Here is a 23531-nt window from a genome sequence, read left to right as displayed (position 1 = left end):
TGTCAGTTCTTGAAGCTGTCAACCTTGATCTGGGGAAAATAAGAGACTTATTTCTTAAGGTGAAGATAAATAACAGAAGCCTAACTGCAATTTCTTTGAAGAACTGTTATTTTATTAAAAGAGAAATATTAAGACCGAGTGGGTGAAGATTCTGCCTAAATTGAGATAAAAGTGTTGTGAGTTAGGGAGAAGCCTGGATAATGGAGAATGAAAATTCACATCACTGGTTAAAAAAATCTTCTGCAGTCTGTTATTCTGGGCTTTAAAAGTGATATTAAAGAGCTTGATGGGAGACAACAATGAGTTTCAGTAACATCAGTGACTAGGACTTAGGTTACACCATTTTTGAAATCTTTAAAGAATTAATTAAATCTTGCTCCAAAGCACAGTCTATCTCTCTCTGTCTCTGTCTCTGTCTCTCTCTGTCTCTGCCTCTGTGTGTGTGTGTGTGTGTGTGTGTTTCTTTAGGTTGCCCTAAAAATAGACTGGTGCCTCTGATGCCACTGGCAGCCAAGTATTCAATTACATGTCTGAAAATCACTTGTTATGGATGATAGAGAAAGCAATCAGAAGCCGTGAGCAAAGTGGGACTAGATAATTTAAAGTCATTAAAACACATATGACCACAATTCCATGTTCCATTAATTCCCTTGCTTCTGATGGATATCAAGGGTAACCACTTGAGAAGGATGTGAGAGTTTTAGATAGCAGTTTCAGAATCTTCAACTCAAGCCCATTTTGCAGGAAAAAATAAGGTTTCTGACATGGGGCTTAAAAATACATATTCACTGCTATGATTTAAAAGTCAAATTGGTAGATGACATGAGAAAATTCAGAAAAATATGGCAGCTTTTAGACCCCAGATGCCACGTTATTCTCAAATTTGTGGTGTTCTAATGACCAGGAAAATGTCAAAGTATTCTAAAGAATAAAAATTTGACAGTTTTATTCCTTATCTCACAAATCACTTTTCCTTTGCTCCTTTAAACTCTTACCTGGTGGCAGCTCAAAGATAGGTCAATTTTGGCAATATGGAAGGAATTGAAGCGGCAGCTTTTTAATCACACAAAGCTCTAAATCTTCAAATTTTTTTAAGAAAACATTAGCATTCCAACTATCATCATATTTTTATTTACTGACTGCATGGTCATGGGGCAGCACATCTGGAAACTCTCTACTCCTGTCTAGCGCTCAAAAAAAAAAAAAAAAAAATCCTACAACTACCCCGTCATGTGTGGAAAGAGAATGTTACATTACAAGAAAACAAAACTAGCACAGGCTATAATAATTTTAGTCCGTTTATTCCTATATAATTAAACTGCTAACTAGATTATAAGTCATTTGAGCCATCACCTGCTGCCCGCCAATGTCTGAATCAGCAGGAAGCTGAAATAGGAAGCAGAGCAGAGGTTCAAACCCAGGTACTCTGATGTAGGATACAGGCACCCAACCAGCATCTGAACAGCTAGGCCATACTGCCAGCCCTCATGAACTTTTAAACCATAAGCTGAGATACCCCATTGCTTGCTTAAAAATCCTACAGTGGTTTCCAAGAATAAAACCAAATTTTTTGACCTCACAGCATCAAATGGCCTGGCTTCTGCTCACAAACTCGACATCCTGTACTGTCACCACCGTTGCCTTACCTAGAGCCAGCCCTGGTGTGCTGGCTGCTGCTCACATTTTGTCTTCTCCTAACTGCATTTGGTGGAGATCGACCAGTATGGAAGTTTTGCACTAAGGGAATCAGCAAGGGCTTGTACTTGTGGTTCTTCCTTCCTGGAACATTTTGCTCTGCATCCAGCAGTGTTTTTATTTTTGTTTTTGGTGGGGGTGGGGGTTGACCACCAATAATGCTGCCCTTTATCCTCTCCTCAGAGCCCCCTATCACTTTACCTTGTTGAGTTTTCTCCTTAATAGTAATTGTTAGCTATAATCTTATGCTTATATATAAACTGCCTTTGAGTGTGTGTGGTGTGGTTCCCCTCATCCAGCTCTATCATGCTTCCAGAAGAAGGAACATTTTCTAAGTTCCACTCAACACTGGATTCTCAGAAACACTCAGAATAGGACACATGACTTAAAAGACACTAACAAATATTTGTTGAATGAATCAATGTTTAATGAAATACACTGATGATCATCAGATTTTGCTTAATCACCAATCTGTTATTTTGTTTATTTTTTAAGATTTATTTATTTATTTATTTGAAAGCCAGAGTCACACAGAGAAGGAGAGGCAGAAAGAGAGAGAGGTCTTCCATCCACTGGTCCACTCCTCAAATGGCCGCAATGGCCGGAGCTGTGCCTACCTGAAGCCAGGAGCCAGGAGCTTCTTCCAGGTCTCCCAAGTGGGTTCAGGGGCCCAAGGATTTGGACCATCTTCCAGTGCTTTCCCAGGCAATAGTAGAGAGCTGGACTGGAAGTGGAGCAGCCAGGTCTCAAGTGATGCTCCTATGGGATGCTGGCACTGCAGGTGGCGGCCTTACCCGCTACACCACAGTGCCAGCACCCTTGTTTAATTTTAAAAGACTTACTTATTAATTTGCAAGGAAGAATGGCAGAAAAAGGAGACAGAGAAAGAGAGAGATTTTCCATTTTCTTTTTTCATTCTCCAGTTGCGTGTAACAGATAGGACTGGATTAGATAGGCTGAATGCAGGAGGCAGGAACTCCATCCAGGTCTCTCACATGTGAGTGGCAGGAACCCAAGTATTGGGCCATCATCTGCTGGTTTCTCAGGTGCATTAGCGGGGAACCAGATTGGAAGCAGAGCAGCCAGAAAACAAACTCGCGCTCTGTTATGTGATGGCAGCATCACAAATGGTGGCTTAATTCACTGCACCTTAATTCAGGTCCCTCCAATCTGTTATTTTGATATGTAATTGTTATATCTGGTTTTACTATACCTATATTTAGTGTATGGTCACAAAGTGTTCGTCTGCAGGTTTTTTAAAAAGATCTTCCAAAAGGAAAAGTACAAGTCTTTTTTAACTCAGGGCTGAAATTCCAGAAGTATTTGCAACATTGGTTGTGGTCATTCAAATTGACTTCTGCCTTGAAAAGCAGCACAAGTGTTTGAGGCTTTGTAGCATTTAGTGTGAAGTGATAAATTGCAGTCACATGCAAGGAACCACTGAAGCATTTTATGGCTTTAATTCAGTTTCAAGTGCTTAAAATACTGCTTGAACCATGTTCTCATGACTCTCCCCTGAACCTTCTGGCTCTTATTCAAATTAGTTATCTATTAGACATTCTACCAGGTCTTGTTGCTACTCTGTACTTTGCTATTTACCTTTTCTTAGATGGATTCACCAATTCAGGATCTTTGCATAAACAAAAACTATGTGCTTTCAAAATGTTCTGCCACTGTCAATTCTTTTATCACTGGGCTCTCCAGAGTAAAATGTCCGAGGCTTCCATATCGCCCAAAACTCCAAGCACTTCTGCATATACCCTCCTTGTGACAACCAGTTTGGCATAGCTTAAATATAAGAGCTTATCACTCTTCACATCATCTTGATATGAAAAGTTTGATTATTTTGCATTTGTTATGGACCTGTTGAGACTTAGATACACTATTCCAATACATATATATCTATGCAGGTAACATTGAGGTCTTTTCATTTTCTTTTATCTTAGGATGATCATTGGCAAATTCAAAATCTGTTGGCCTTTAGTACTCACCAATATTACTCTTTCAAGGAACTGAATTTATATGTGAAAAGGCAAGGTGATAAAACAAGATATGATGTTAGTTTGAGGCTATCAGTTATATCAATGTGTAGAATTAAAGTATTATAAAGAGAAGTATACACAAAGAAATTCTAAAGTTAGGGAAATCAGACATAAATTGATAATTGTTGGCCAGAAAATATCTTGGAGATGATCCAGCCTACTTCCTTTATTTTCTGAATAAGGTAATTGAAGCCGGGGGTAGAGAATCTGCTGGCCAGGCATGCAGACCCAGTAATAGCAGAGTCAGGGGCAATATCCAGGATTCCTGCCTTGCAACCAAGATCTTACTTGTCTAAACCATATTTACTAAATACTTTAAGGAAATCAGGCTGTTCCTTAAAACATCCTGTTGACTATATATGACAAATATTTCCAAAATTGCAATTTTAAAGCTGCTTTTCTTTGTATATGATATTCATTTTCCTTTAATGAATACAATATTCAATAGTTATTTCACTTTTCTAAATATGTATGTATTTCTAATCATTTTTATGCATTTTTAATTTATTTATTTGAGAGACAGAAGAATAGACAGAAACAGAACAAACAGAAAGAGAGCTCTTATTCACTGGTTCACTCTCCAATAACCTTATGGCTAGAGTTAGGCTGGGCTGAAACTGGGAGCCAGGAAGTTAATCCAGGTCTCTCATGTGAGTGGCAGGGACCCAACTACCTGAGCCGTTACTTGCCACCTCCCAGGCCCACATTAGCCGGAAGTTGTAGTTGAAACAGAGCTGATACTGGAACCCAAGCACTGTTATATGAAATGCGGGCATATCCGCTCTAGTCCTGAGTGCTAAGCCATATAGCTGCTGTTCAAAACACTTTTATGTGGAGCCAAATTGGAGTCAGTAATTTTGATATTGGACTTTTGAAAATAAGCTTAAATTTAGGCATTGTTCAAATTAAACTGTTAAGTAGGATAAGCTATTAAAAATTCATTAGTCTTTAAAGGTGGAAGATAATAATATTGCCGGTTATCACTGCAATTATCATTTTGCCTTTATTAAAATCAAGCTACAATGCTCATTTAATATGTCTTATGTGTTCTGATTACAGTTAATGAGACTTTTGCTAGTGTAATTTAAATAAGTCCAATGAAGCTAAGACAAGTAGAAGGACTTTATTAATACAGAACAAGCACTTAATATTGATTTGTCATAAAATTCTTATGGCGTTCTTCCACATGCTAGAGATACAGTGGTGAGAGGAGAAGGTCTCTGTCTCATAAAACTTACATTCAAGTCACACAGATTCACAATAGGCATAGGCATTTAATATAGTGGATAAGATGCCAAACTCCCATTTCTGGGTCCCTGGATTTGATACTCAGCTGTGGTTCCCATCTCCAGGTTCCTGCTAACACAGACACTGGGAGCAGTAGTGATGGCCCGAGTAGTTGTGTTCTAGCCACCTACACAGAAGAATTTGATTGGGTTCCTGGCTCCTAGATTAGTTCTGGCCCAGTCTAAATGTTGAGAATTTAGGGAGTGAACCACAGAATAGGAACTTTCTCTCTCTCTCTCTCTCCCCCACTTCTTCCCTCTTTTCTCTCTGTCTCTGTCTTTCAAACAAATCAGCAATCTATTTAAACGTTAGATGATAAAGATATAAACATAAACACAACGTAATGCATAAACCGAAGTAATATGAGATGTGATGCAGTTAGGTAGAACAGGTTAAATGACTAGAGAGTGGGGAGAAGGAGGTGTTATTTTGGATGGAAGGGTCAGGAAAGTGGAATGTGAAAATACGGTGAGCAGCACTGCGTATGGATGCAACAGCCCTGGAGCAGGGATTAAGTTTAGCCAAAGAACAGCCAGAGAACCTGGGCAGCTGGGCCGGAGTGAAAGAGTGGGAGCCTTGGAAGTTGAGGCAAGCAGGGCTGCACAGCTCAGGCTGGCCGGCTGTGATGAGCGGCTTTAACTTCAGTCGGGGGAGCCTTGTTGGGCCGGGGGAGCCCAGCCTGTGACAGGGGTGTTTGGAAAGCCGTGATGTGGTGGCAAGGAGCCTGTCAGGAGCAGTGGTGGTGAAGAATGCAGGTACAGATGTGATCAAGAGGCCGCTGCGTACCTGCTGAGAGGCCAGACAGTGTTGAAACAGATGACCCTGTGGTGTGTGAACCAACGGCAAAAGGAAGACCTTTCTCTCTGTCTCTCTCTCTCACTGTCCACTCTGCCTGTCAAAAAAAAAAAAAAAAAAATCCACCCCCCCCATCTTAGCTTCATTGAAACCATTTTAAATTATGCTAGCAAAAGAAAGACTAGTAAAGCCCAAGAATAACAATGTGTCGGTTTTGTGTGACCTGAGACTCTGCATAAGGGCAGGAAGACCTGAAGAAAATAGTTAAGCCCGAGTGCATTGACAACAGATTTAACCAAGAGCAAAGTCATGGAAAAACATGATAGGCGAAAGGCAGATGAGCTCCGAGGAGCAAAGGAGGGGAACTGGCTCGGCCAGTCTCTCAGATCCTCGCCTTGTGCTCTGTCCTTGAGATAAATGCCCCTTTCTTGGGTGTTGGAGAGGGTCCCTCCCACATGAAGGTCTTCTGAAGCAGAGAGATCACAGCTCTCAGCACAGGCTGTTGGTCAGATTCCTTCAAGTTGCAACACTGTACCAACATGCCACATTCTGGGGGGCAGCATGTTCTGAATCCTGCCAGGTATTAATTGGTTACATATGTTACACAGTTAGTTGTTGAGCCTCCTGAATTTGGTGGGATTGGAGGTGTAGGAAGCTGGGAAAAGAGTCTTGTCAAAAATAGGATTCCTTATTATTGGCCTGCACAAGCTGGAGTTGGGAAAAGTAAAGATTTTAGGGCAGAACAATCAGAATTATCTTTTGGACGTGTTACAGGTGAGATATTATGAGATATTTGTGGAGATGTCAAGAGGAAAATTATATATAAAGTTTTAGTTCTCTAGAAAAAATTCAAGTAGAGATACAACTTGAAAACTCCTGAACATTTAGATGATATTTGCTGTGTGCTCAGCGCATGCTTCTAAGTACCAGGGTCTGTATTATGTCATCTCACACCAGCTATGTAAATTAGATAGTACTATTTACATTTTATACATTTACAAGGAAAAACAAAACTGAGTATTAGAAAAGTTAAACACCCTGACTGACATCTCACGCAGTCTGATCAGGGGACCATTTCTTAGCCATGACTTACTGCTTCCCTTGTACCAGCTTAACTACCATATTGTATTTCATATGAACTATGTTTCTAAAAATTTCCTCTGTTTGAACTGTTTCTGTTTATATTAAAAATGGCAATGGTTTAAGAAGACCAAAAAACTTATGGATCTCCATCATTAGTCTATAAAGTAAGAATGCTCATAAACCAGAAATCATGGGAATAATTTCCTCATAAAATCAAGAAATGTGTATTTAAGGCATTTATAAAATACAAATGGCAAAATGAATGTTAGGTAGTATACTGTGATTATAAAATATATACCATACATACATACGTAATCGGCAATGCAATCAGCTGGGCATTGTGTGTGGCTGTATTTAATTTAGAAGCAGGAGATTGATCTGCACACAAATTAAATATGCTATCCTTCATTTATTCATAGTGTGTTATACTAAAGAGATATACAGATATCTGGCTATAGATTCACCAAAAATGTTCAGTTATGAAGTATCTATGTGTCAGCATAATTAATAGATGTACAGGGAAAATTTCAGTTTGTTAGCATTCCTAATTAAGAACATTTATCATCCAACTGAAAGAGGGAATAATTTCATTCCTATGCAGGGGTTGGGAATTGCTTTTTAATGGAGGGGAAACATGATGCTTTAGCAGAAGTTAATGCTAAAAGCTAAAGGACTAATCACCATGCTTTATTTTCATGGTAAGTATATGATGACATTTTGAATTAATACTGTGTGCAACGTTTAGTTGAAAGAGGTTGCTGCATTACAAATGGCTCAATAATCAAAAGGAAAGATAAAATTATGTTAAGTGACATTTTGTATTTGAAGAGAATTGTTTTTTAATTATTCTAGAAATATTGCATTTTGTTACTATTTGTGAAAAATATTTCAGGACACTAGCCATGATAAACATTTTTAATAATGAATATTACTAGAAAAATTTAATAAGACACCAATTATTTCATAAATCAAAGATGCTAGAATTACCTTCAGTTACCAGAAATTATTTGCATTTGACTTACCTACTTGTATATATCTGTTTAAGATCTTATATGTGTATTTCTGATAGAGTATCTGTTCCAGATGGGAATTTTGTTTCCAAGGTTGATAATTTCTTGTTTTATTTCCTTTTATTTCTAATACAATTTTTGTACCATATTGGTTAGTGACATAAGTATTATTATAAATTACCTATTTGCCTAATTTTGTTTTAATAAGTTAACTTTTAATAAGAAAAATCTTCCTACATAGAATTTCATTTGTGTGTTCATAAGATAAAAATACAAAAATAAGTTTATAAAATTTTATTGAATGAGAATTGTCATTATGATGCAGATAATTACGTTTTGTAAAATAATTTCTATTATTTATTTACTTCATTAAAGCTATGAACCACAGTACACAAATCTGGAACATTTCCAACTTGGAGATTGCAAGATGTTTTCAATATTAAAGAAAAGCTTACAAAAACTAGAAGATAAACATACTCATTATGCAATAGAAAGTAACAATTTCATTATGAAGATCTTTTTTTCCTTTTAAGAACCTTGTAATATGATCTTGTTGAAATGTAGTCATTTTATAGCCAGTTTTGAGGACTATTTTATAAATATCTAATTTGATATTTTCAGTAAGGAGGAGGAGGTAGGTTGAGTGTAGAAGGTGTGGGTAACCTCTACTGTTTCAGAGTTCAAATCTCTGATAGGAGGTTTAGGATTTTTTTTTCTTTTAGTGCTCTCTCCGTAGTAATGTCTTATAATGAATTTTTGAAAGGATAAGGTAGTAAGTTAATATTATTTCAAAATTTTGGTAGAATAGACATATAAAACTTGTGTTTTAGCCATTTTAAGTGTACAATTCAGTAATAATCAGCACATTCACATTGTTCTGCACCCTATTCAGTGTCATTTTCCTAAAACTACTAAATAATTTTTTAGTGTTCCTTATTGCCTCTATTTAGCATATTTTTATAGTAAGGAATTAATAGTGTTTTGATAAAGATTCCTATGGAAAAATGAAAAACAAAAGCAAGTGAAACTTCAGTGTGTGTATCTGTTTGTATGTGTGTGTGTATATATATGTATATATAAATTTATGCCAATATGTTTATACAAGTATGTAGCAATAATAAATTATTTTGTAAGATAGAATATTTTAATATTCAAAGCTATTAGTCATGTGTAAATGTTTCATATTTATTGCTTTTTATATTTTTGGATTCAAACAAAGCTAACCACATATTCTTCGATATTATTAAGGATGACTGAATTTCAATACATTTTTCATGGATGGCTTACTGATTGTGAAACAAATAGTTTTACCTCATGGTAATAAAAGAAGCTACTACTTTATTATAACAAACACTCCATAAGGGCATCCATTCACCAAAGATTTGATGTCAGGAGTGAAATCTGCTTTGTTGCAAAGCTACAGATTTCAGTTAAGCAGATTCTATTTCTGCTGCATACTTTTTATCTTTCAGGAAAGTTGTTTAATTTGCAGGAGCTCACATTAAAAATGTGAACTGCCTGAAATTTGAAGACATACTCATTCACGAAGCATCCAATAAAGCACTTGATTGCCTGAAACATTTTCTTTTGAATATCTTATTTTAAATTTTTAAGCTTTATTTTGGTATATTTTGGTTATTAAACTTCTAGTCTTAAAGGCAATATTATTTTAAACATTTATAAATAAAATAAAATATAACTCATAAGGCTTGAGGCTAACCAAGGTGCAATGAACAATTGCAGGATTAAGCTGTAGACAGTCTTTCTGTGTGCTGTGCTTTGATTGTTGCACACTTAAAAAATGCTGTTCAAAATAAGATATATATTTTCATATTTACTCTAAAAATTTTAAAAGTTCTTAGCAATTTATTCTTGTTTGTTTTATATATATATATGCATGTGTGTTTGTATGAACATATACACACATATACAAATGTACAAGTATGTATATATAAAATGCATATAGTTTTACAAGTTGAAATTTTAGATTCCTTTTATCTTCACCCTATTCTTTGTGCTTGGACTTTTGACTTCTAATTGTGATTCTGAGTTCTAATTCAAATGTCCAATGCACCCTCCTAACCTCAACAATTACAAATTTCTGAGACTTTGACCTTTAGTTCATTTGTATCTTCTAGCCCTTTCATTTGCTCACTATCCTCTACCAGCAGCCTGTGTCGTTATATCCTGCCTTGTCTTTCTGATCGCATCTGGTTCTCATAAATCAATCCCAGATGAAACTGAATAATCTTGCCCTATTATGCCACTACCTATATAATTCATCATTATCAGATCCATTCAAGCTAAACATTGGCCTCTGTATTCTTAATCTTCTCATGGGATTCAGGATTAATTGGGACCTTCTGTTTATAAGTAGTACACTATCTCCGAAACATTGACCTTTGTCTGCAGTCTTATTCTCCCAGCTCAGCCTTAGTCCAAGACCAACATTCCTAGATTGTGTATTACTAAAAGTTTTCAATTCCTGGAAGTTTCTGCCATGTACTCACTACAGCGATTTCAAATATATAAAATAAAGGAAAGTTAATATGGATTGAAGAAAAGACCTAATATTATACATCATGGGTTTATACAGAAATCTAGTTTAATGGAATTATTACTCTGTTCACTTAGCTTGCATTAATAGAGGATATGGCAGCAGTTTTTTGCTAATAATAATATAAAGCACAACATCTGCAAAAAGAGTGGCATGATTTTATCTAAGTCTATAAACTGAAAATATTTTTTCTTGGTTTACATTGTCCTTTATGGCTGACTGTGAAGTAACTGGTCAAAATCTTTGCACTTTAAAGGCTTCATTTTAGAAAATTAAAAAACACTTCATGGAGTTTATATATTAAATGGGTAAGATGGATATTAAGTCCAGAAATCTGGTTATCAAATATGAGTTTAATATGTGTTTATAAGTGCACATAATTCTGTTTTTAATATTTTATTTATTTATTTTAGAGGCAAAGTTACCGACAGAGAGAGGGAGAGACAGAGAGAAAGGTCTTCCAACCACTGGTTTACTCCCCCAAAGGCCACCATAGCCAGAGCTGGGCTGATCTGAACCCAGGAGCCAGGAGCTTCCTTCAGGCCTCCAGTGAGGGTGCAGAAGCCCAGGAAGTTCTGTTGTGGGCTAAATTAGGCCAAAATTTGTATTTTGGGCTCTTGCTTTTTACTTAGAGAAGAATTCTAAGCACAGGCCCAAGCAAGACATGCAGCATGGTAAGGTTCAGAATTTGTTTAGGGAGTAAGAAGAATACACAGGAACAGGAGGCCTTTATTTAGGGAGAGTGCACCAAGAAGGGTAAATGGAGAACTCCATACCAGTCATTTCCAGGGATCCACCAGGAGAGAGGGAGCAGACCAGAGGCTGCAAGCGAGAGGGCAAGGGGGTGAGAGAGCAGGCAGGCAAGAGAGAAAGTGGGCCCAGTGCTCTCCAGGCCTCTTATTCACTTCCAAAAGGGGAGTGGTTACACAGTCTGATTGGCAGGTGAGTGGATACAAGTGAGATTACGTGGGGGAAAAGGGATGTGGCCTCCAGCTAATCTATCTCTCTGACCAGTCCCACATCACTTGGGCTATCTTACACTGTTTTCCCAGGCCATAATCAAAGAGCTGGATCTGAGGAGCATCTGGGACATGAGCTGGAGCCCAAATGGGATACTGGTGCTGCAGGTGGAGGCTTAGCCTACTATGCCACAGCACTGGCCCCTGCTTTTGGTTTTTGACATGTTTATGTTGAGCTTCTTTGATAACTCAAGAGGAGACAATAAATAGGTACTTAGATGTATTAGCCTGAATTCAGCAGAAAGATCTCAATTGGCTAAAGTAATAGTAAACATTGAGGAACATTTTACATGGAATAGATCCATGAGAAGATTGGGGCAGGAGTATTTGGGCATTTGGCCTAGGGATTAAATCACTGTTTGCGACCACACACCCTTAATCGGAGTTCCAGGGGTTAAGCACAGCTCTGCTTTGGATCCAGCTTTCTGATTGCACCCTGGGAGGCAGAAGGTGATGACTCAAATTCCTGCCACACACTGGAGAGAACTGTGTTGGATTCTGGCTCCTGGCTTTGGCTTGTCCTGGCCAAGCCCCAGCTCTTGTGAGCATTTGGGGAGTGAACCAAAGAATGACAATTGTCTCTCTGACTTTCAAAGAAGTAAAATAAATTTTAAATAATAATATTGGGAAATAGGAATATAAACACCTTAGCTGACTTCTTTACATAGTTAAAAGAAAAGTGTTAAGTTTTGAGTAGGATTCAATGCTGCAAATCATGTAGATGCTAAAACCCCAAAATCTTATGTTAACATTTAGGGATTAATGTTAATGATTGATGGAATAAGGGAAGAGACTTGATCTAATTATGGCATCTTGAGATGAGCTAGCTGGAAGTCTTTATTTAAGTCCTTGGATTGGAAGTGTACCCTCAGAAGGTAGTTCTCATGAGAGACTTGGTAATATAAGCAGAGGGTGCCTCCTGCATCTCTCTCTATCTGCTTCATGGTTTGCCATGTGATCCGTACTCTGCAGATACGGTTGTCAGCTGCCATCAAACTCTAGACTAATGGAGCCACCTCTTGGACGGTCAACTCCAAACCGTGAACTCAAATAAACCTTTTTTCCTTCTTATGTGGCTCTTTTCAGGTATTCTAAATTATCAAAAAAGCTAATACATAAGGGTTAAAAAAAGAAAAACACAGAAATGCAACAACAACAAAAAAACACATGGTTTCATCATTCAGTTAGCACGTGAGGAAGTGGTGGGATGTGTAATGGCCATGGCCTAGGAGACTTGTGTCCCTCAGTCTAGCCAAAATGCAGTAGAACTTTGAGCCTTCCCCCTTTGAGATCAGTGGGTGTCCTCACACTTCTCCCTTGATAGCATTTTTCTGTGTAAAGCTGAGAGGCGGTGACTTCTGGAGCTAAGATTCTCTATGCACAAGTAAAAAGGTTGTGCGGGGTAAAGTGTTTAGCCCTATTGTGAAGAATAAAAATAAAAAACACTGGAGTAGAATGTAAACTGGGGATTTAATTACAATGCAGTGAAAGACTTAGAAACGTAGATCAAAGGTTTTGTACTGTTTTCCTTGAAAAATTAACCAAGAAATTACAGAGACCTATGTGTACATTGCCTGGGGCAGTGAGAAAGTTGAGCCTGTTGCCGAGATTTGCCTCGCTTTCTATTCTTAAGGTGGGAAAAGCAGAGGACTCTGAGTGCTTGTGAAGTGAGTTGGGGCACAGATGACAAGGAGAGAAGAGGGTACTCTCTGGGAAAGGTTCTTGGTTTGAGAGGAGTCCCCTATAGATGAAGCATCATCTATGAGACCACTTCATAAGCTGGCTTGCCTGTTGTTACTGGGGTGTTTTGGGCATCATCTGGAATAATAAGATATTCTGTAGCATGAAGACAGTGAGGTTGAGCTTGCTCTAAGTCTTCCTGCGTAAACATTTTTTTCTGTTTGTTTATTAACTCAGAAGACGATTCTGCAATAATATGTAGCTCACAGACAAAGAAAGAAATCACATGTTCCTGACCAAATGAGTTAGTCATCATTTTATGTGGTTTTCCATATGTGTGTTGCCAAGACACTTCTGAATACCAGTGATAAAGCCTTTGGTTGGCTGTTATTGGGTATCTCCAAAATATTTAAGCATTGTGAATTAGAGAAGCAATGTGCATATCAGAGGCATTTAGATCTTTTTTTCTGTATTTCCTTTTCAAGATATATTTATTTTTTGAGAGGCAGAGCTACAGAGAGGAAGAGGCAGACAGACATAGAGAGAGGTCTTCCATCCCCTGGTTCACTTTTCAAAGTTCTTCAATGGCCAGAACTGGGCCAATCCAAAGCCAGGAGCCAGGAGCTTCTTCCAAGTCTCCCAAGAAGGTGAAGGGGCCCAAGGACTTGGGCCATCTTCTACTGCTTTTCCAGGTCATAGCTGAGAGCTGGATCAAAAATGGAACAGCTGGGGCATGAGCCAGCACCAATATGGGATGCCAGCACTGCAGAAGGCAGCACTGCTAGCTATGCCACAGTGCTGGCCCAATTCAGATCTTCTTAAAAGCCCACCATGAATTTTAAAATTTCATTTAAATGTGCCTATCAATTTTTGAAAGCCAAACAACTCATGCATTTATACTGTAAAGGAATCAGTAAGACAAATTAGTTTCAAAATGTTTCCCTCAATGATATCATAAGATTGAGTTGAAAGCGTTTGAGGAGTAAAAAATTCTAAGAGCTATAAACCAGAAATCTATAAACTGAATATAGACCTTGTGTGTGTCAGTTTTCCACTTTGTGTCTAAAACAAGTATAGAATCAGTAATAGGGGCCAGCACTGTGGTACAGCAGGGTAAGCCACAGCCTGCAGCTCTGGCATCCTGTATGGGCACCAGTTCAGGTCCCAGCTGCTCAGCTCCCTGCTAATGCACCTGAGAAAGCAGCAGAAGATGGCCCAAGTGCTTGGGTCCCTGCACTCATGTGGGAGACCTGAATAAGCTTCTGACTTCTAGATTCAGCTTGGCCCAGCCCTGGATGTTGCCACCGTTTGGAGGGTGAACTAGCAGACAGAAGATATCTCTCTCTCTCCCTCTCTCTCTCTCTGTAACACTACCTTTCAAATAAATAAATGAATCTTTTATTAAAAAAATCAGTAATAAAACAGCCGTATATAATACATTTGAACAACCTGCTCAGTGTTATCCCAAATACATTATATTCCTTCACAAACTCTTTGAGGGGGGGTAGATTCTATTGTTATTTTCATTTTACAGATGGAAGCTGAGTTTCAAGTGAGTAGAGTGAAAGATCAATAAAAGAGATTGAAGAGTCTTGTGTCTCCTCTCATCTTTTGCCTCTGTAACCATACTTGTTTTTCAGTTCATCATATGTACCCTCTCCCACGTACCACAGTCTCTTTTACCCATTCTCATGCAGATACTCTCCAGCTAATTTTCATTCATATGACACCAGTGGAAGGACTGTTAACATTATTCAGATTACTATCTTCTTCTTCCTTAATTTGCATATAATTAAACACTCGTTCAAGAAATTTAGACCCAACATTCAATATCAGCAATACTCCCCAAAATATTTACATTAGCTTTAACAATTCAGTTGTGAGAAATTTAACATCTGTGCCAATATTATTGTTTCCAAATGCTCCACAAACTTAACCTGACAAATAATGACAGTTCCTCTTGCTTGGACCTGTTGTCTCCTAGGCTCAGTGTCACTGCTGCTTGTTGTGAGTGCCAGAGCATCAGAGCAAACTACACCCTTCCAGCTGCTGGCAGTACCTAGAAGCTGCTGTTTGCCAGGACGAATGCTCCAGATCTATGCCACACAGATAGCAGCTACTTAACCTTTCTGAACTTCATTTCATTCATATAAAAACAATAGAGATGACATTGGTATTATGAGTATATAAGATTATTTATCTAAACTTCTTAAACCAATGTTTGCAGACATAATTATCCATAAATATTTGTTATTGTTGATATTAAATTGTTGCATGAGATTTTTTAAAATTCTATTTTGATGTGCTTTTTCAGTGTTTTTAATACTTCCCTATTTATGCTGGCATGTGTGTGAAATATTTGTGACATAAGATTACTATTGTTTACACTAAGCAACTGTTGAAAAAGTGAATGTACTTATTTTAAAAGATTTATTTATTTATTTGAAAGTCAGAGTTACACAGAGAGGGAATGAGAAACAGAGAGAGAGAAAGAGTTCTTCCATCCAATGGTTCACTCCCCTATTGACCGCAATGGCCAGAGCTGCGCCAATCTGAAGCCAGGAGCCAGGAAATTCTTCCAGGTCTCCCACACCGGTGCAGAGGCCCAAGGACTTGGGCCATCTTCCACTGTTTTCCCAGGCCACAGCAGAGAGCTGGATTGGAAGTTGAGCAGCCGGGTCTCAAACTGGCACCCACATGGGATGCTGGCACTGCAGGCAGAGGCTTTACCTGCTACACCCAGCGTCTGCCCCGTGTATGTAGTTTTTTAAAAGTATGATTTATTCATATAGCCAATGGAACAAAGGCTTTTTTTCCTTTGAATGTAAAAATCAAACACTTGATAGGGATGATTTTAGCACTCATGATTTTTTAAATATTTTAATATACAACAAATGCATAATGTAAAAAGTTCTTACTGACAAAGATATATAAGAGACAACAATTATGATATGCAGTCTAACTTTAATTGCACAGGTTTCTAGGAGTTCATTCTTCCTTATGGGTCCCAGCTCAACTAGTACTATACATTTTTTTTTTTTTTTCATCTAGCACAGTATTTGGGCTTTCTGTATGGGACACAATAATAACACATCACCAAAACTACTGCATTCCATAATCTTCTATCCTGTTGAGTTAAATTTCTATACATCTGAGAATAAAAGCTAATTTATAACAGGCTACCAGTAACTGTAAATTAAGAACATAGAAAGGGGATGATGCTGTGGTGCAGTAGGTTTAAGCCCTGGCCCAAAGCACTGGCATCCCATATGGACTCTGGTTCTAGTTCCAGCTGTTCCTCTTCCGATTCAGCTCTCTCCTATGGCCTGGGATAGCAATAGGACATGACCTGGGATAGCAATAGAACATGGCCCAAGTCCTTGGGCCCCTGCACCTGCATGAAAGACCCGGAAGAAGCTCCTGGCTCCTGGCTTCAGATCCTCGCAACTCTGGACACTGCAGCCATCTGGGGAGTGGACCAATGGATGGAAGACCTCTCTCTCCATCTTTACTTCTCTCTGTAACTGTCTTTAAAATAAATAAAATAAATCTTAAAAAAACATAGAAAAAGCTTGAATATGGATATAAGACATATCAGCAAATCGTAAGATTATTGGAAGAAATTGTAGTGAAAGTCTGTGAATCCCAAAACTATTTTATGATTATAAGGGTAATCCATAAGCAATTTACAGATTGTGAAGAAATGAATGAATGGCTGTATTTCCAGAACAGAGTGGCAACAATAAGTAGCATTTAAACTTCATATAACTTTATTGAAAGAAAGAATTTTATCAGAAGAAAAATAATATCCTAATTAGATAAGGAGTGTATCTAGGCCTTTATTTTATTTTAGATAAATGCAGCTCAATAAATATTCATTTTTCTATTTAAAATAAAGCTTGAAAATGGTTTTGAAATACAACCAAAGGAACATGATTTGCCTTTTAGTTATGGGGGCAACCCACAGAATTCTAACCAACTATGCCATCTGATCTCCAACAGAAAATGATTCTGCTAACTGTGTGTTGTACTGATGGTGTACTCCAACTTTTTGTTAAATGTTTAAAATAGGCACTATGAAAAATTACACATGGATTTCAAAATTTGGAGCACAAAACAGACTAGTCTCTTAGTTACATTTTTCCATGAACTTTTTCAAGTACACTCCTTTGCTGATAAGAGAACTGAAGCAGGAAATAAAAATAACTTCACATTTAATTGAATATTAAATAGATATAACAAAAATTCTATATCAGCTCATCAACATAAATTTATTTCCAGAAACTGAAAGGATTATAGTTTTCAGATATGACTTGAAGGTTTTCTTTTCTAAGAACAAATATTTATTGAAATAGAAAAACAGATCTTTGTACTTCGGCGACTCAAGTTGGAATTTTTGGCTGTAACAGTGGTAGTCACAGCTAAAAATACAGTTAAGAGCAGTGCCTTGTTAATTGGCCAGCTATTCCATGCCTGTGGGGATTCTCCAAATCTGGTTTGTTCCATTTTAATGTAAGCTTAGAGAAATCACCAGCATTGCTTTTTTGTGGAATTTAAATTATATTATTGTGTCTGCATTGTTGAACCAGCACCTTTAAAAAAGAATGAAAGTATGTGACATACTGCTTTTGTGCAGAATCACTAGGAAAGAGTTACAATTCTAGGTCATAAATGGAACTTTTTTCTTATAATTAAAGATCAATCACTTTTTCTTATGTATTCAGAAATTCTGACAACATATTTTTCAAGTTCTCTTCAATAATTCTGTCTGTAGCTAATTGTTTTATTTTATCTTCTGTTTTCATCAGTTTTGAACATTAAGACCTGAATTTCTTGTCTTTACAGGATTCCCTCCCTTGACTGGAACTGGCACAATCAATGTCATAGTAGATGATGTCAATGACAATGTCCCTACTTTTGCAAGTAAAATGTATTTCACAACAATTCCTGAAGATGCCCCAACTGGAACAGACGTTTTGCTGGTGAATGCCTCAGATGCTGATGCTTCAACAAATGCAGTTGTTAGGTCAGTGAATTTGCCTCTGTGAACTTTGTCTTCTAAGGAAACATTAGTCTTTGGACTAAATGAATTTAATGTTCAATTTCATTGGAAATTTCATATTAACATGTGGTTCTATTCTATTCTGCATAATTATTGCTAAATAACCAGTTATGCTTAAAATGAAGTTTTAAACAATAATAATTTTATCATTTCAAAATTGTGTTTATACTTTAAATTTTTATTGTATCATGATTTTGTAATTCAAGGATACAATGGGTAGTCGTTCTGTGTCATATGATTGACTGTTGTCACTTAGCATTGTTTACCTGGTGACTGGTGATCTGTAGGGCAGCTTCACATGCCTGGCACCCTGGCAAGGATGATTGGAAAGTCAGGCTCAGCTGAGCCCCTAAGGCATTCATATAGTCTTAGGAATTCTCCAAGAGGTTCTTTGGCAGAAAAGTTGAACGTTTTACATGGTTGGCCTTGGGCTCCACGAGCGTTGGGTTAAATCTCCGAGGGCTTTTAAAGATCAGGCTCAGAGGCAGCATAGCATCACTTCCTCAATGCTCTATTGGCCAAAGTGGCCATAGCCAGCCCAGATTCACTGAGCGGAAATACATACCACCTCTTATGGGAGGACTGTCAAAGAATTTTGGCCATTTTTCACCCACTACTAGTTCCAATAGAACTACTTACTTTTTTTAGCTTAAAAAATTATTTTACTTTACTTAAACCCTCTTAAAAATGCAATGTGGTAGCTTTTACCAACAGGATTTAAAGACAATTAAATTGTGAATAGTTAGTTGATCTAGCTTGTCCCCTTTGTCCATGCCCCGCTTCTATGGTATAAGAAATGAAGATTTCTAAGTTTTCTACAAAAAACTCAAAAGACATAAATATTTTTGAACATCTCCAACCCCCCACACACATCATGGTGTTACATAAATTAGAAGGGGTTTGACGACTCCAGAAGTATCAGTCAAGGATAACACGTGTATTGATCTGATGATTTGATTAGTATTTATTTTATCATTTCTTTCTAACAAAAATCCTTTTGAGAAACTGCTTTAATTGGTTTCTTTCTGCTGGCAGAGATGAATGAGTCAATGTAGGAGCCTCAGAAATAGTTCTCATTTAATAAATACTTAGTGATTTGCTGATAGGAATAAAAGTGATGAACAAGAGTTCTGCTGTCTTTGGACCTGCATTCTTTTTGAGGTACACAATTAAATACACAACAGAGTATTTCCTATGTAGATAAAACCTTGAAAAAAACTCTGCCTGTCAAAAGAAAAAAATGAGACAATATAATAATAGAGTAACAAGGAGGGTTTTTAGATTTGACTGGTTTTTTTTGAGTGGTATCAACAGTCTATTTGTGCTGCTGTAACAAGATGCCCAAATCTGGGTAATTTGTAAATCACATAGATTTATGGTTTGCATTTATGGAGGCTGGTAAAATCAAGATCAAATCACTTCCATGTTTGGCTTTGGGTCCAGAGAGGACTAATCTCTGTTTCCAAGTTGGTGCCTTGTTGCTGTACTCTTTTGAGGGAATTAACACCACACACTCACATGGCTGAAAAGAGCAAACCCAGTCCTCCAAATAGTTTCATAAGGGTCTTAATCTCATCCAATGATTTGAGTTAATAAGCTTCTAAAGACCTCATCTGCTAATGCTGTCACCTTGGTGATTATTTCAACCCATTAGCGAGGGCACATTCAATTCTGATAGCAGTAGGGTCTCAAAGGAGGTGCCCCTTAAGCTGAAGTACAGGTCAATAGCATGGAAGTAAGCATGGTGTTTTTATCTGATCTCACCTAATTTGGTTTCTGAATTGGACCTTCTTTCCCTAGAAAGTCATTAAACATTCTCCACAGAATTTTTTTCGTTCAGTTCTCTCCTTTCTTTATCTTTGTATGTTTATGGAGGGAGAGAGGGAAGAATAAGAGAGGGAGAAAGTGAAGAAAAACAGAGAGGGAGAGAGAGTGAGTGATAGCGAATTTGTTGACTGAAGCCACTCATTTTTAATATATATACATATATATGATAATATAACATAATACTAATATAACATTGTGCTATATGGACCATCAATTCTGAGTGTATCCCAGAGCCTCCTTATAGTTATAATTCTCTGGTGGACCTACTCTACCTAGAGGTTCTGTTGACATCATAAACACAGTATATGGGAAATTTCTAAGCTCTTCTGTTTCTCATCTTGGTTTTCTACTTTCTCTTTAATAATGGTACCTTGCTTTCTTCATCCACACCTTGTGGCTGAGTGTCTTCTTTTCCTCCTACACTCAATCATTGGGCAGATTCTCATGTTTCTTCTTTTCTGACCACTCTGGCACCCATTCTGTTCAATGCACTGCTCCTGCCAAGATCCAAGTTCAGTCCATAATTATGTCATGCCTAGACTATTATAATAAAAATTAACTTACTTCCCTGCCTCTGGTTTCTAATCCCTGCAATCCATATGCTACACTATACTGTATGACTATATATTCTTTACTTTATACCACACACTTTGTTAAATTCTAAGGAGTCAGTCACTCTAGATCTTGTAAGGAGGAAAGTGCAATCCAGGAGGTAATTGTGTAGTTTATAATTATAGTTCTTTTTAACAAGTACAGTTTAAGGATAGAATGGGAGGATGTGCAAAGAATGGTCAATTCTCCATGAGAACATCAGTAGAATCATCAAGTAATTAATGATCTTTTAAATCTTTTTAATTGAGAATTGTTTTAAATTCACAGAAAAAGAATTGAGAAGTAGTATAAACAGTTTCCGTATCCCCAAGACCCAGCTTCCTTTATTAAAGTAATTAGAATTTTAGAAAGATAGAGAAGTGATTTATGGACGAGTAAAGGGATGAAAGCCATTGTAGGCAAAGACAAATAGGTTCAAAGACAAGGAGCATAGCTTTAGAGAAACAAAGCCTGTCAAGAAGGTTAGAGTGAATTGGGGGTGGACTTTGTACACCATATGAAAGAATTCTAAGTTTCCTTCTGCATCTAATGGGAGAAACAGTGGACGGTTTTAACACTGGGCTACCACATTACAGGTATACACTTCATGACAATTCCTCTCTTGGGGTGGTAGAAAGTAGTCTGGAAGAAGCAAAGCCTGAGTTGGTGCCTGATGGTAAATGGCAGTAACATGAGCCAGTTTGAGCATTCTTTGTCTTCACTTCAGTAACATTCTCTTCCTTAAAACCTCTCAACTTCCAGTTTGCCTGTGGATGGCATAACGCCATCCCAGTCACTCTATAAATGGCCCCAGTGTCTTCCCAAGTGTATTCTACACAAAGCCCCAACATATAGCCAACATTTCAGCCTCACCAGATCATTTTCTTCTCCTGTGAAACAGATCTGTTCTTCCCCAAGCCTTAAGGCTTTGTTCCAATCATACTATTGCCTAGACCAGGGCTCAGCAAAATGCCACCTGCAAGCCAACTTTACCTAGTGCCGGCTTTTGTACATAAAGTGTTCCTGGAACACAGCCATGCCCACTCATGTACATGTTGTTGATGACTGCTTTTGCACTGGAATGGCAGTGTTCCAACAGAGTTCTTGTGCTCCCCCCCCCCAACACTGACAATATTTGCTACCTGGTCCTTTACAGAAACAGTTTGCCAACTACTGGCCCAGAATACTGTTTTCTCCTTCTTGCAACACCATTGTAAGGCTGCTAGTTCCTTTAAAACTTATCTAAAATTTGGCCTTCTCTGAGGAAGGCTTATTTTAAACATTCTTGTCAAAAATGTTCTGTCTTCTAAATACCTAGAATAGAACCTCTTAACAGTGTCACAGCACTTTAACCTATTGCCCTGTTTTATATTTACATTTCTCCATAAATTTCTTCCATTTAGAATGTAGACTTGAAACCAGGGTTTGTTTTTTTAACCCATTTGTCATATCTCTTTTTCATACATCTATTTATTTCACTATCTAAATATATAGTTACATTAAGATAGATTGTATACCATACATTATTACATTATGATTATTTATGTCCCCATGTTCTAAGCAAACCTAGCCTTTGTAGTGCTTATCATGTATCAATCACAATATAAACTGCTTTTCACACAAAATTACATTTAATACTGAAAACCACCAAGTGAAAGGCGAAGAAAGCAAGCTTAGAAAGGTTAGGACATTTTATGAATCTGAGTGCTGCTAGTGAGCAGAAACTTCATATTCAGGTGAATTGTGTTCCACAGTCCAGTCTCTAAGCCGTTACTGTATTATTGTATTCTTGCAGCATGTAGCAAAGTGCTTCACTTTCCTAGTTTATCTCAGAAAGAGGCAATAGTGGTCAAAATAATCAAATGGGAATATTTTAGATTTCAAATGATTGATTCAGAGTTCAGATAATAATGTTTTATGCAAATAATTTGAAATAGTTTATTATTCTTTAATCAGAAAATTTTTTAACATGTTTGTTGATTTGCTTTGAACTAAATAACTATGAACCGATTCTGCATTGACTCACCCTGAGCAAACACAGCATTACCTGCCTCAATACAGCCAAATTTCACCTTATCCATATTGTAGTACAATGGGAAAAGGACCTATTGAAGATACAAGGGCAGAAACTCAAACTCTAGATCCTCCATTTACAGATTATGTGTTTCTTTGTGCAACTATTTTAATGGCCCTTAAATTCAGATTCCTCACCTATAAAAATCCAATACTAAGCCAAACTGTTTTAGAATTTAAATTAATATATTTATAAATTTCCTAGTAGTATGTTTAGTACACATTAAGGAGTCATCAAAACACTGGAAATCTTAAAAAAAAAAAAAAACTCAGCTGAGTAACTGTTAAGAACATAGTACAAGACAAAACCTATAAAGGCCAGAATCCTTTTTTTTAAAGATTTATTTATTTATTTGAAAATCAGAGTTATACAGAGAGAGGAGAGGCAGAGAGAAAATGAGAGAGAGAGAGAGAGAGAGAGGTCTTACATCCGATGACTCACTCCCCAGTTGGCTGCAATGGCCAGAGCTGTGCCTATCTGAATCCAGGAGCCAGAAGCTTCTTCTGGTTCTTCTACAGGGGTGCAGGGGCCCAAGGACTTGGACCATCTTCTATTGCTATCTCAGGCCATAGCAGAGAGTTGGATTGGAAGAGGAGCAGCTGGGACTAGAATTTGCGCCCATATGGGATGCCGGCGCTGCAGGCCAGGGCTTTAACTCACTGTGCCACAGCACCGGCCCCAAGGCCAGAATCTTAAGAAGGCATTGCAACCATTTGAGGAGTGAACCAGCAGATGGAAGACCTCTTTCTCCCTCTCTGTCTCTCCCTCGTTCTTTCTCTTTAACTCTGTCCTTCAAATAAGTGAGATAA

The 23531-nt window shown here is 37.5% G+C and overlaps 1 protein-coding gene across 1 annotated transcript in view; it reads left to right on the top strand.

Annotated features, from left to right (window-relative positions):
- FAT4 (FAT atypical cadherin 4) overlaps nt 1-23531 on the top strand; it is a 172165-nt gene that overhangs the window by 106796 nt on the left and 41838 nt on the right. Inside the window, exon 7 of the mRNA XM_051820332.2 lies at nt 18014-18194. Coding sequence (XP_051676292.1) covers nt 18014-18194 — 181 coding nt within the window. The remainder of the gene's footprint in view (nt 1-18013; nt 18195-23531) is intronic.

The sequence above is a fragment of the Oryctolagus cuniculus genome, chromosome 8 (assembly GCF_964237555.1).
Source record: "Oryctolagus cuniculus chromosome 8, mOryCun1.1, whole genome shotgun sequence".
In the NCBI taxonomy this organism is placed as follows: domain Eukaryota; kingdom Metazoa; phylum Chordata; class Mammalia; order Lagomorpha; family Leporidae; genus Oryctolagus; species Oryctolagus cuniculus.
This window is presented reverse-complemented; position numbering and strand designations above follow the sequence as displayed.